Source organism: Phodopus roborovskii, unplaced genomic scaffold (genome assembly GCF_943737965.1).
Source record: "Phodopus roborovskii unplaced genomic scaffold, PHOROB, whole genome shotgun sequence".
Classification (NCBI taxonomy): Eukaryota; Metazoa; Chordata; class Mammalia; order Rodentia; family Cricetidae; genus Phodopus; species Phodopus roborovskii.
Window position 1 is genome coordinate 24,632,552 of NW_026126433.1, and position 15,168 is coordinate 24,647,719.

General features: G+C 41.9%; 1 protein-coding gene across 3 annotated transcripts in view; it reads right to left on the reverse strand.

The window, feature by feature from the left end:
- The window catches only part of Rgl1 (ral guanine nucleotide dissociation stimulator like 1), a 238,764-nt gene that overhangs the window by 57,119 nt on the left and 166,477 nt on the right, over positions 1-15,168 (reverse strand). For all 3 annotated transcript variants that reach the window (XM_051185982.1, XM_051185979.1, XM_051185980.1), the window contains one exon: positions 12,162-12,370. In XM_051185982.1, coding sequence (XP_051041939.1) covers positions 12,162-12,370 — 209 coding nt within the window. The remainder of the gene's footprint in view (positions 1-12,161; positions 12,371-15,168) is intronic.

Here is a 15,168-nt window from a genome sequence, read left to right on the forward strand (position 1 = left end):
TCTGAAACCCATCTGAGCAGGCAAAGCATCTAATACTGAAATGAAGGATGTCCAAGGCATTGGTAGTTCAAAGAACTCCCAAGTTGTCCACAGATACCATCTCTCTATAGAGGAATCTGTTCCATTATTTTGCCCCAACAGGAAAGTCTCAACAAAAGCTGCCAGGATGGGTCACCCTGAAGAACTTTGTGAGCCCTCCCTCCTTGATGCTGGTAAATGAGCCACTGGTAACAGCAGGTAACTTGTTATATGCCAGGAGCTGTGCCAACTGCTTTTTGTGGACTGTTTCATTCAATTCTCATACTCATCCTAGGGTGGTATCATTCTTCCAGTTTCACATAGGTGGAAAATGTGGCCCCAAAAGCTTACATAATAACCTCTGGATGACACCACTGGTAAGTGGAGCAGGGATCTGAACCATGACAAGCAGGCCCGAGGCCCATCGCTAGGTCACTGCCCTCCCACGAAAGCTGTAAGGCCCTATCAACTTGTTCATTTTATAATGTCAAGACCCTGTTCATTCATTCATGAACTCATTCTCATTGGATGAGGATCAATTATTAAGGACTATACCCAGGTACTTACTACTCTAGACATTATTCCCTAGCCAGGGGCTAGGGAAATGGCTCAGTGGATATATGTTCTTCCTAAATGAGCATGGCGACCCCAGTTCAACTCCCTAGTAAAAAGCTGGGCATGGCTGCACACAATTAAAACTCCTGTGGAGGATGCAGATAGTAAGACTGATTACTGGGCCTATCTGCAGGTCCAGTGAAAGACAATGTAACGATGGAATAAGACGGACAGAGCAGGACACCTAACATCCTCCTCCTGGTTCTACATGCCCATGCACACACATACACACACTCAACACATATGTACACACACCTGAAAAAAAAAAAAAAAAAAAAAGGATAAGGAGACCCAAATCCATTTCCATGGAGCTCAAACTATACTGATGGGATATAGAGGCCTGTGAAGTTCACACATGGTCAGTGTAAAACAGACAATGGAGAAGCAGGTCTCGGTGTCTAGGCAGTATGGAAGTCAGAAGCTGCTGTTTCAATGGGAGACATGACAATTAAGTAAAGCCCTCCAGAGGAGGAGTGAGCCACAGATGTCTCAGGAAAGAGCTGGAACACACAGCACAGAGGTAAGATGGCAGTTTTTAAAGGGACACTAAGGAGCGAGAGAGTGCAGGGCACAGCGGATAGGAAGCCAGGCCTGGCGCAAACATGCAGGTCAGGATGGCCTGGCACATCATGGCAATACTGGGTTTTACTCTTCTCTTTCACTTTCTACTACAGCCTTGGGCCTGGCATAGAAGACACTGAATGCAGTCAAGAACTAGCTTTCCTTCTCCTGCCATGAATGAAGGAAAGCCTGGGGAGGGCAGAGAAAGGAAGGGATACTTGGTGGGAACCGCAGAGGACAAAAAGGAGGAAGCGCAAGGAGGGAGACCACACAGGAAGCTGCTGACTCAAGGACCTCTGGGAGTGTTTGGATGAATCCCAGCTTCGGAACACTTGGGCATCCTTCACTGACCCACAAGAACTCAGGGCAGGCATAAGGAAAATGTCCAGAAGCCAACCTTGACTCAGGAGAACATCACACACACAGCAGCCAGCAGCTGTCTGGAACACCAACTAAAGCCCGGGAAGGCTTTGCCCTGCATCCTAAAGGGATGGACAGGCAGGGGTTTTGGAAGCACCCTGAACAATGTCTTCCATGGAAGGCACTCACACCTCCCAGATCTGACAAGGAATTGGGTCACAGTCACCTAGCCTACCTTGGAAAAGTTGGGTTACCAATGCAAAGTTGGTTATTGGAGGGGAAGGCCTAAGTCGCAGGAAAAAAAGGAGGGGGGAGCAGGAACATATTCTAGACACCCTTTGCTTGGAAAGAAAGAAGCAGGGATTCTTGAGAGTAAATTTCCAAAAGTCAGAGAATCCCTAAATTACATGTATAAGATTATTATTGGCACCTTTTTTTATATATATAAAGAAAGATCCCAGTGTTAGCAAGTAGACTTGTGTGAATGTGTGTGTTGGAGGGGGGTTATACGTGTAAATATGAGTGAGGTGTATTGTGTAATGTATGCACTTACATGTGTACAGGTGCAAGCACTCATACACATATGTAGAGGCCCGAGACAGGAGGACTGGGGGGCTGGGCATTCTCTGCCACTCTCAACCTTACTCCATTGAGACAGGGTTTCTTGATGAACCTGGGGCAGCAACCCTCCTGTCTCAGTACCTACATAGCACTGAGGTTACCGATGGAAGTGGTCACTCTGATGTTTTAGGTGGATGCTTGGGATTCACACTCCAGGTCCTTGGACTGTGCCTGACACATTGGGTCATCTCTGACACCTCGTAGGACACTCTTAAAGGGGTTTGTGATCAACTTTTTCTGTCAATTACTAGAAAATGGTCAAAACTGTTGCTTTAAACTATGAGTTAAATTTAAAACTTTCCAGTTACCACTCAGAATATATCCACATTGTCTACTTCAAGTTCTTATCAGTTTTCTAATTTCCAAATATACACATACTTTAAAAAGAATACTCCAGAGTAATTCAGTATTCCAGATTCCTTTTTAAAAAGCTAACTGCATACGGAATACCACATGTCCCACTTGCTAAGTGGGGAAGGAAAGCAAAAAGGCTTAGCTCAACTTAAAGGAGACATTTTTATCCCCTAGGTCTTACAAACCCTACTGAAGGAAGAGAAAGCCAGCCTGGTTATAATCTGAGGCAAAGCCTTTGACAGTGTCCCTTCAGAGTTAGCAGAACCTCACTACCATCCCATAAAGCAGGTCTCTGCTGTCCCGACATGTTCCCACTGACAATTCCCACAGTTCAGCAGAGTAGGAGGCAAGTCCACTAGGGGAAAAAAAAAAATCAAAGACAATCAAAGCACCCACGGAGAATGAAGAAAACTTATTTTCAGTTTCCCTCTTGTGATTATGGTTGGAGGTAATTCTAAAATGGAACCATATTAAAGTTTCCCGGTTAACCCAAAGCAACTGGCATGGTTACAGAGAGGAAACAGCAACAGTGTGTGTTCACTGGGTTCTGGTGGTGCTTCCTGAGCCAGGGACCACAGATGACCAGGATATGCAGCCCTGAGCAAAACAGAGGCAAGGGGTAGACACCCGCCCTTTGGTATCCTTGAGTCAGGAGCAAGCATTTTAGGAGACAATCTTCCCTAATAACATGGCCTTGTTTCTTAGCTATTGCTGCTACAACACTGCCACCAATTTGGTAGCTTCCGACACCTGACTGTTCAATGGTTAACATTGGTCTGAAGTCCAACATGGGTCTCAGAGTCAGATGGACCCTGTCCTTTTCTACATGCTCTAAGAAAGAATCAGCTTAGTCACCTTTCTGAGGGGCTCATGGCCTCCTTCCCCTGCCTCTCTGTCTGACACAGATGGATGTGTAAGTTATTACCAAGGTTTGTCTTCTGTTGTTCTATGAACTAAATCGTTCTTCTCCATACAAGAAAAAATGAAACAGTAAGGAAATGAACCCTTCAGAATATCTACAAATTTTTAATACTCATTCTTTATGCTGCAGACACCCACAGTTTCTTGAGGCCCTCTTCATTTATACCACCCAATAATCTCATGGTTCTTATAGTCATTGGACAGAGACTTAACCTCAGTTCAACTAGTCTCTTATCAAATTGTCTTTCTTCTCTCTTTAAATCAAAACACATCCAAAGGCTTCACTTTGCCCACAGAATCATCAAAATCCAGACCTAGATGTTTAAACTTATCTATTATTAAAAAAAAGTCTTTAAAAAATGTCCTTTATACAAGTCCCCCAGAGCTCAGGTGAAGTGGGGGGGGGAACAGCAAATGGAGAGAGAAGTAGGAGAAAATGAAGGGGAGGAAAGGAAAACATGTGCGACCAGGAAGATTGAGCCTGGTTAGGAATAGAAGATAGGAGAGAGAGAGAGAGAGAGAGAGAGAGAGAACATAAAAGAGGGAGCCAATATTGGTTTGAAGATAAAATTAAACACAAAGAAAGGTCTAGAGAACTACAAGACTGCTCTCAACTAACAATCTCAGCTTCCATGGAAAGGCTATCATAAATGCCCTTCCCGGAGAGTGAGATCAACAACTAACTTCTCCATGGAGCCCTCAACTAATGCCTGTTGAAAATAGGAGCAAACACCCATACATAAACACTGAACCCATACATAAAACTAGAACCCAGAAGCAGATGAAGAGGACAAGACCATGCGGCAGAAACACATACAGACAGCTTACCTGAACAAGGAGGAGCTAACGGCCACTAGACTGATAGCTGGGAAGCCAGCATGGGACTGACTCAGGCCCCCCTGAATATGGGTCTCAGCCAGAAGGACTGAGCAGTCTAAGAGACCTCAGACAGTGGAGCCAGGATGTATCCCTGGTACACAAAAGGACTTTGCGAACACATCCCTCATGGAGGGATAACTGCCTTAATCTAGAGACAGGAGAGAGGCCCTAGTCCCTACTTCACAGGACCTGTCAGATCTACATGACCCCAACTGGATGGCATTCCCCTACATATGGAATTGGGGTGGGGGGATGGGAGGGGAGGGTGTTTAGAATGCATGTGAGAGGGCAGAGAGGGTAAAAGGGAGGGAAGGAGGGAGGGAGGGCTGAGGGAGGGAGGGAGGGAGAGGTAACTGGGATCGACATGTAAAATAATAAATTAAATTAAAAAAAAAATGCTTTGACTCCAAAATTTAAGTTGAAGGACAAGTTACTGGGGGAAAGGATTTCTATTTTTGTTTCCACAGAAAATGAAAAGATGTGGATTCCTTCCAGACTAATGTGGTTTGATCACGCCAGACAGCCTGAAACAGAGTACAAGCTGATCCTACATTCAAAACAGCTGGACAAAACAGCCCTACAGACTACAGCCAGGATTTCTGAATCTTCTTCGAATCCCCCATGACAGCGCCCCTTACCAGCAGGAAGTAGTTTGGAAAGAACAACGCCCAAATTCCCAAATATTGTGTATAAATGTTTGTTTTCATTTAATTGGACTTTGCTATATAAAATAAAATAAAATAAAATAAAAATGTCCTTTATTTGCTAAGAAACTGTCATCCTCATCCAGATAGCCAGGATGTCTGCATTTAACTGGATAAAAAAACAAAGCAATGTTGAGATTCCCTGAACATTTTCACACTAAATCAACGAGGCAAGCACCCAGAAACCAGCAGGCCATTAAAGCTCAACATCTCCCTCCGTGCATCAGAGGGAAATGGCTCATCAGCACCTTCATCTACTTCTTACCGCCTGGCCCTGAGGGAGCTTGGAAAGAATTACTAAAGACAATGGCATGGAACATTAGCGCTCTTAAGACAGGCAGAAGGACAGAAAACTCAGGAGTGTGTGGGAAGAAGACTAAATCTGAGCCCCTCCAGTACCTGCTTCTAGAACTCTCTCTACAGAGAGCCTCATTCTTTCCCTTGACCTGGAAAGACAGACAGAAGGTACTGGAAACCTTGCCTGCTCCAGAAGGAACAGATAGCAAAGGAATTGCCCATCTTCTCTGGGTGCCACACGCCAGCATGAATATAAGTGCCCAGTTTAACTTAAAACTAAATGAAAACTTAATTATTTTTAAGTGAGGTTTAACAAAAAGCATTCAGAACCTACTGTACTGCATGCATTTCAAATATATCTATCCATAAAGAAAGAACTAAATGGATTTATTTGTATGGTATGCCTTTTACAAAATGTATTGCCAAGAGGACCTATTTATTTACTTATTTATTTATTATAAAAACATATATTAGTCCTCACGGTCTTGATGGGATAGTCCACTCAACAGGCGGGTTATACCCTCCCACTAGATATGAGCACAATCTTGGTGGCATTCACTGCTATACCTTACAGTATAGCACTCTGACAGACATGGATAACTTGTTCCTGTCAGGCAGTGTTCCTAAACCCCCAAAGCATGCATCATTCGTCTCCGAGGCATGGGGATTCCAGATACCACAAAGAAAGGAAAGCACCAGTCATGTGCCAGTCTTTAAAGTAAATTTCACCTGCACCATCACGTTAAAGCTCAAAAGGACCCTACAACCCACCTTACCTTACGCTGCTATCGTATGGCTGAAGAACCCCACTCTCAGAGGACTGCAGCAAGGGAGGAGTGTGTGTTAGCCAGCTAAGTAGCTTTCTCTCACCATAACAAATACCTGAGCTAAGTAACTTACAAGGATAAGGTTATTCTGGTTCATGCTTGGCTGGCCCTGTTGTTTTCACCTGCCTGGGCCAGGAGGGTATCACAACCACAGCCATGCAGAGCAGCCTGCTTACCTCATAGCCTGGACTTGGAAGAGCAAAGGAGGCCCCCTGTCCTCTTTGAGTGCGTATCCCAAATGATCTGGAGACGCTCACCTCTTAAATGTTCCCCAGCTCCCGGCCCTGACCCCCAAAAGCACCACACTAGCATCCAAGCCTCTATCACATAGACACATAGACTTTGAGGGACACTAAAAGGTATGTTTTTTTTTTTTAAATTCCTATGCTCCACTCAATCATTGTGCATATGCCTAATACAAATCCTATGACTGAGAGGTTGTTTTCTATAAAACATCCTAAAACTCTGAAAGAAGGAAGCACTTTTGGCCTTGGGGGGGGGGGAACTTCCAAAGTTAATTTAAGACATCTTAGTGGGAGGAGGTTGAGATGGGTCCCACTCTGTATTGCAAGCCAGCCTCAAACTCACAGTAATCCTCCTGCCTCCAGCCAGAAGTGCTGGACTCTAAGGCATGAGGGCCCCCGCAGTCTCAACTATATACTTGTTTGTTTGTTTGTTTGTTTGCATATTGGCTTGGTGAGCATTACTCTTTACCCACATGCATTACATATTTGAGAAGGTGGAAGGTGGGAACCGTGGCAAGTGCTGCCACCATTGTTCACTCAGTGCCTTGTAAAGTAGGTTCCTCATATTAATCAGCTGATATAACTGGAGTTGACAAATCAAGTTTGTCTAAGGAAAATGAATTGAGGAAGTGGTGAGGAAGATGACTAACAAGAGTTCCCCAGTTGCCCCTTTTTTTGTGAGTTAGCATGGGAGGTGCTGGGGTATACTGGGAGAGAGGGTCTGGATTATATAGGCATGTTTTTTAATCCCAGCTCCCTGTTGCTTGCTGATTGGCTGTTTCTAAGCCACTGGTTTCCCATGAGATAAAGTCTGCAAATATAGGAAGAAGAGATTTGTTCAAAGACCTACTGATTAGCCTTGTCTCTATGACATCAACAAAACTTTCACCTTAAAGCATAGGTTTGTAGTTGGCTTCAAGTCTTAGGCTTTAGGTCTCCTCTGAGGGAATTCACTTGCTATTTGGGAGAATTTGATGCTTTCCCCCCGACCCAGGGACTGAAAACAGCTTGTCCTGCGTTTCTGGAGATGCAGATCTTCCTGTTCCGTATGATGTTGGCGTTTTTTTTACTAATTTAGTTATCAGAGAAAGTGAGAATGTCTGAGAAAACAGCGGGATCCACACCTCTGTGGAATGTTCCCAGCCCTCCCTGAAGATCACTGGCTGAAGCAGGCAGGCCTCTGCCAACTTTTGAGGTTAGACATTTTCAGTGGTATCCACCCCCACTCCTTTAAATAGAGAGGTGGACAGATCCAGACTGCTCTGAGTGTAGAGAAAATCTCAAAGCCCTAACACATCAAACCCCAATTCAGTAACTTCCTCTTGGGTTAAAAGGAAGCCTTGAGTTAAGTCTGGGCCATGGCAAGAAGCACAGCAAGCAGGAGCCCTTTGAGGCACCCATCACCCCAATAAAGGATAATAATGTAAACATGGGATTAGCTATTCATGACTTCAAACCACTATCTATTTGTCAATCACATAGACCCATATTAGAAAAGAAAAAATAGAACCATGAAAAGATTAAAAAGAAATCCCAGAAAATAAACAGTTCCCTACACAGAAAGCCACAACTGAAGTCTTAAGGGAAATCAAAGCTTGACTTCAAATAAGCCGTGCTCTGATGGGAAATAAACAATACTACATCTGCATGAATCTACTCTTGTCTGGTTATTACTGGATTAGCACATACTGCAATCAGCTTTCAGTGTTCCTTCAGGATCCATGCAGATAGCAGAAGAAATACCTAAAAAAGTCTACCTGAGGCTCACAAATGAGTCTACCAACCTATTGGTATGAAAATGAGTTTGAAATGCTTATCCTTGGAATGGGTGAGTTTGTACAATAAATCACTTCCTCTTCATTATAGGGATTTATAGCCAATTTAGGAGCATAGCAATTCACAGGATTTACAGTTGGATCTCTTTGGAAACTGAAACATAACCACAAGATTTCAGTGTAAGAAATGGAGTGAGGAAGAAATATTCCTGTTGAGGTTGGCACACACACAGACAAGGTTAAATTTCTGCAGAGAAAGCAAAAATAAATGGGATTTCTTTCTCTGAACCCCTATACCAGCACATATTAGAACTCTATTTTATACCACCATGTGTGATGATTTACTTAACCTTATGTTTTGCAGGAAAATACTAAGTCCTGAAGAGTGGCTGAAAGTCTGATGGAACTGGCCTTTGCAATTTGACAGGTTCTCCCAAGGGAAAGGAATACAAAATTAAGACTATAAAACTCATTCTTATAGAGAGATCGATGCCAAGTGAGGGGCCCCTGAGCTTAAGCACCAGCAGCTTCACAGATCTCTGAACCACCTCAGGGCAGAAACTAAATCGTTTATATCCGAATCCCATCTATGTGATGTCTTGCAGAGTGCTTTCTGCGTATTACATTACACAGGTATTCAGCACTTAATCCCTCATTTCAGAAACAAGCAACAGATTGAACTATGAGATCACACTCAAAGCCAGCCTTAAGCCTACTCACATGGTACAGACTAAATCTTAACTCTTCATTTAGCTATACTTCAACTGATAGTTTGAATTCAGTGTGACCTGAGTTCTATTGGATCTACCATTTAATCATTGTTATCCAGTTAATGTCGGGGAGGGGGGGGAGGGGAAATCCCAATTTCTCTACCCATAGAACAAAGAAAAGACATTTTTAAAAAATCATCAAATAAAAATCATAGACTAAACACCTTACTTCCTGGTGTGTGTGTGTGTCCAGTCTTTAAGACAGACAGCTGGGGCTTATGTGCACTCCTTTACGCACTATGAACATCTGTGGGCTATTATCAGTGAAGTTACCTCCTATGGAGAAGAGGTCACCGATTTCAAAGTGAACTTGTAAGGGATTTTCATTTCCAAATACTGCCTGCCAACACTTACTAGGCTCCATCTTTTTACAGCTATGAAGTATTGAAAAGAGAAAATTCACATAATTCTCCAATTTCTACTTAAAGATCTGAACTATTATATAAGAACCTTGATAAAATGACTCATATGTTATTCCAGGATTAATATTTTGTCAAGTACTGTCACTGCAGAAAATGGCAGAGCTCCTTATACTGTAATACATGACAGTGTACCATAAAGAATGTATGCTTCCTGAAGTGGCCCTGAATGTGAACATACAAGTGAGCACTGATCCAATAACTTTCATGTGTGCACACACACACACACACACACAAAAAAAAAAAAAAAAAAAAAAAAAAAAAAAAACTGACCCAATGTTTGGGCCTGATTCCCAGGGTGGGGCTTTTGGAAGGAGGTGGAACCTTTACATGGCAGAGCCTACTTGGTACTTTAGTCTCCTTCAAGAAGAGATGGTAAGACCTCAGCCCTCCTCTTTACGGTGTGTTCAAAGGTGAGCGGCTTCACTCCGCTCTACATTCCCACCACGATACACTGATTGGGACAGGACTAAAAGCAACAGGGCCAAGTGGTCAGACTGAAAACGCTAAAACTTCAAGGCAAAACAACCCTTTCCCCTTCATCAGTTGTTTACGTCAGGTATGTGTCATAGTGACAGGAAGATAACAAGTGCTTTGAGGACAAATCTACTCTTCTCAATAACTACAACCTAGGAGACAAAGTTGTTTATTCAAAATCTTTCTGAAGGCAGACAGAAATATTACATAAAATAGTTATATACCAATATTTAATGAAGACTTAAAATCAAAGAACAAGTTAGGCTGGGTGTTGATGGCGCATACCTTTAATCCCAGCACTCAGGAGGCAGAAGCAGGTGGATCTCTGTGAGTTTGAGGCCAGCCTGGTTGACAGAGCAAGTTCCAGGACAGGCTCCAAAGCCTGAGAAACCCTGTCTCGAAAAACCAAAAAAAAAAAAAAAAAAAAAATCAAAGAACAAATTAGGAAAAAAAAAAATATTTCCAACACAATTATAAGCAAATAATCTAATTTCTTTAATATACAAAGAATTATAATTAGGTTAAATAGTTCAAAGAGAAAGAGTATAGTATAGGAAAAGAGTTTACACACAACAAATGATTAGTGTCTTTTGAAATAGCAAACTCTACTCATAAACACAAGAGGCAGGCATCCCAAAATGACTTTGCAATGGTCAGATCATAGTAAAGATAGCTCAGCTGAAGAGACTGGCCACCACCAGCTGGGAAGTGTGTGGTCTGTGGTAGGATGTTTGGAATGGCAGAGTGGCTAGTACAACCTTCTGGGGACATCTGGCAGGCTTCTAAATCTCTACATCCTGATGAATCAGTCACTCTTCTACGGGATTATCCTATGGGAATCTCAAAAAGCACGCAGAAAATATGCCTATGTATGAAGATGCTCCTTGTGGCATTGTGCTCACAAATTCTTAAAAAGAATTTTTAAAACTACAAAATTCTTAATTCTCTGTCCATGAAATTATCAACTACTAAGTACTAGAAAGCTGTCTATATTAAGGATGTACACACACACATACATATAAATTTGGGGGAAAATACAAAAAGATCACCAAGGTGCTATGGGACTAGGAAACCAAGGGAAAAGGAAATTGCATTTTTTGCTTTTACAAATTCCTAGACCGTGTGAACTTTATCATATATATGGATTACTTTTTAATTGTTAATATTGCATTATTTGCCTATTTAGACAGTGGTTTGCTTAATTTTGTCCTTTGTACAAATGTTTATATTTAAAAGCTAATAAGTGTTACTTGAGAAAAATGCAATTTGAGAAAACTTTAATATTTCTTTTCATAATTTCCATAGCATAGGAAATTTTAACATTCAACAAGATTGGATACACCTTTAAATTAAACACACACACACACACACACACCACATATATACATATATACACAAACCCACATATGTAACAAGCCTAACAAAAGCATTGGCTCTTACTTCCTTCCTTAGGCAGGAAACCCCAGACGACAAAGATCTGAATGAGGAGTCTCATGATTCTAAAGTAATTGTTTAGCTGGCAGTTTTCTTTGTCCTGGGACGAAGTCAACATGGCAATAGGTTTATAAAATGTCTAAGTTTTACTATAAACAAAACAAAAGGCAGAAACAAAAAGATTTGTCTTTATGTAAGTTACAGTGTACACTGCTCAAGTATGTGTTCCTTAACAATATGGAGCATGGACATCACTCATACACGTGTCCATAAAACACCGAATACAAGGTGATCGTTGATGGTCATGACTGTCATTGCCAAAGCCCCGACTCATCAGCGGCTTCTGGCGATCTAGGATGGAGCACCATGCTTCACACATATGTGCACATTCAGTCCCCAAAACAAGGAGATTACTGGCTGGTCGAGTACTTGTATAGAAATAACAAAAAGTTAATCTATATCAAATTTGAAATTAGGAGGTAGGAAACAGAAATTGAAACTTAAAAATAGTTGAACCTAATTTTAACTCTTCTATTGAAATTTTAAAATAGATTTCAGCTATTACTTGGTTTTGCCTTGGTTTTGTTTTGCTTCTGAGACAAAGTATTGCCATGTGGTCCAGGCTGGCTCAGCTTCCCAGGTACCAAGATGAGAAGCATGTACCACCATGCCCAGCCTTTATGAACTTTTTGAATGTGATTTCTTTACCCTGGAAACAAACCATATAATTGACTCTCTGCATGCCACTTGTTCCAAAGGTTGGCCTTTTCAGCTAATCTCTCCTCCTTCCTCCCTCCCAGCCTTCTAAGTGCCCTTGAGACTGAGCACACACTGTCCTTGAGTGCAGCCTTAGGCTGGCATCAGCACCCACCCTTTCATCTTACCTGTCCAGCAGCAACTCCAGCACTTCCTTAGTTGAGGCAAAGCCTCTGTAGGTCGACAGGAAGATGCTGATATAGGTAAAGTCATTGTCCCCAAAAGCTGTCAGCAGGTTCTCCACAAGCTTCTCCAGTGTGCCAGCTTTGATAGTCCTGATCTTACAGGTCTCATATTGACTGACTGTGTGGCCTGGAGGCAGCTGGTCCCCTTCAACCTATGGGACAAATCCATTATTAGATGCCATTAGATGCCATGACTTCCTGATGTCAAACTGAAAACATGGTACTAGTTCAAGTCAGTGTTTTGGTATATACTCATACAGCTTCTCTGAAGGTTCCCTAAAGCAATGTACTTTCCTGTGAACACAGTATGGCAGAATAGTGGCCATGGAGGCAAGCATGCAGAGGTGGCTTCCCTTTCTCTCTGAAAAAAAGAGAGATGATTACTTCTCAGCTACACAATGGCTTCTCCTTCCATCCCTAGTGACAGCAAGGGTGCTGGCAATACTTCAACCAATGAAGTTTTCCATCACTCAGAGAGAGTTTAGCAAATGTCAATCCCCTTTGTACTGCTCATTTTAAAAATCAGTGCCTACCATGGTATGCTGGAGGAGTCAACACATAATTGTTCTGGAAAGCCGACTGCTTCGAAATATTTATGTATATGTGTGTATACACACACACATTTTATATGTGTGTAAACACATTCATTTACACACACACACACACGCGCACACACACACATATGCATAGGATTTGTGTGAGCTAGCTGACATCATGGTCACAGCTTGAAAAATCAGCAATGGTAGAAATCTGTTTCTAATGGTACCCTATGGAGATCTCACCATAATCTAAGTATTCAGTCCATAGACGGCAATGTACATTTTACCAGCAACCAAGAGAACTGGGTGAGAAACAGCTGTCTTGTGCAGCATGGGGCTTCTCCCAGGGGAGCCATGGAAAGGGGGGTGGTGCACAACCCTGCTCTCCAGAAATGTGAAAACACTAAAGGATATGTGCTTATGAGAAAGAGCTAGCACAGAAAAGCAAATATAAGTAAGGATCAGTAGATATCACTGTACATTAATACACATAAAACATAATGCATAAAGATTGGTGGTAACATGTGAAAGGCTTGAAAACGGAGGATAAGCAAAGAGAATCAAAATACAGAAAAATAAGGGTGCGCCTCCCATTCACAGTAGATCTGTGCCTAGCAAATTACATGCAGATGTAATTTTCCAAGTTGGACTCCTTTGTGGGTGCTAAGACTGACCTACCAAGAGGAGTTCTACAATAACTCTGTTTCCAAAGCAAATAGCTATTCTCCTTCATACAAAGATTATCACTGGTGCAGAAAACTACCAGCCAATTTATCTGAATTATAAATGGAATTACTTTATATAGATTGCCTAAAGTCCTACATTGAAATAGTCATACATGCAGAATTCAGAGTGACAAGAAAGACTTGAGTCTCTAGTGACGACGAGTTCTGCACTTTGCTTTTCCTTCACCTGCCCTGTCAGTAGTATAACTGTAAGGATCCAGAGATTGCTTTCAGAGAGACCCACACGGTGGCAACCACTGTGAAGTTAGAATAGCTTAATGCCATTATGCCTAGCTGCCGATGGGAATTGATGTTAAAGGTGATGGTGTATGTGGTGCATGGTTTTGTTTCCTTATTGAATTTTTTAGGTTTTCTGATGATGAGGCTGGAGAGATGGCCCAGCAGCTCATGCTTCCTATTCTCCCAGAAGACTCGATTTCAGTGGCCCAGCAGCTCATGCTTCCTATTCTCCCAGAAGACTCGATTTCAGTTCCCAGAACCCATGTCAGGCAGCTCACAATTACCTGTTACTTGGGCTCTAGGGGATCTGATTCTTTCTTCTGGCCTTTTTGGGCATAAAGACACATGTGACATACATGCAGGCATGTGCATGCATGCACATGCATACACATATACACACAATACATACACAAAAATAAAATAAAAGGTTTATTTAAAAAAAATTCCGAGGACAGAGGTTTGATTCAGGAAAAACACCCGTATTTCTTTAGGGCTCTTAGAACTGTTGGCTCAGGCTGGGGCCTAGGAGCTAGTCTTTTTCACTCTGCACTAGTTTTAAAGCAAGCTGAGCTACAGTGTCCATCTGTTCCCCAGAAGTTCCAGTTAACTTACAGCAGAAACAATGAGTGAAAGATGGATGGTCTCAAACTCTAATTACATTTTAATTACTCTCAAAGTACTGCTTTGAGAATGTACCATAAAAAATTAGGTTGTTTTACTTTGTTTTGTTTTAAGAGAAGACCCTGGGTCAAGTTTGGAGACTACAGAGTTCAATAAAATCAAAGACATTTCTTTATTGCTGACTTTCCTTGGCTTCAATGTGTCTGCATATGATGCTAAACTCTAGCAAGTAAGTATGATACACAGCATTTCTAGGTTCATTCCCCTTTATCCTAAAACCATGTTACAGAACTTCAGAATGAACTAAAATGTACTGAATTCATGTTTACCACTTTCTACTTTAAGAGAGAAAAATACAAGTAAAGACATTATAAAATATAATGCTAATTAGCCAGGCCTATAGTTCACACCTATCCCCCCCCAGCCAGCCAGCCATAGGCTGAGGCCAAAGGATTACTGTGAATTCAAGGCCAGCCTGAGCTACACAGTAAATTTCAGATCAACTTGGTATACTGAGACCTTTTCTCAATACATAGATAAATAAATAGTAAAAATAAAAAGTTAAATATAATACAATAAAAAGCATTTCTCTAAAAACATCTATATCTTTTTAATCACACTCCCCCCATCTCTTTTTTCCAGACAACATTTCTCTGTGTAACAGCTCTGGCTGTCCTAGAACTCATTTTGTAGACTAGGCTGTCCTGGAACTCAGAGATCCACCTGCCTCTGCCTCTCGAGTGCTGGGGTTAAAGGTATACCAACACTGCCCAGCCTCTTTGATCTCTTTCTTAATGTAATATTAAAATGGAAGGATGTTTTGTA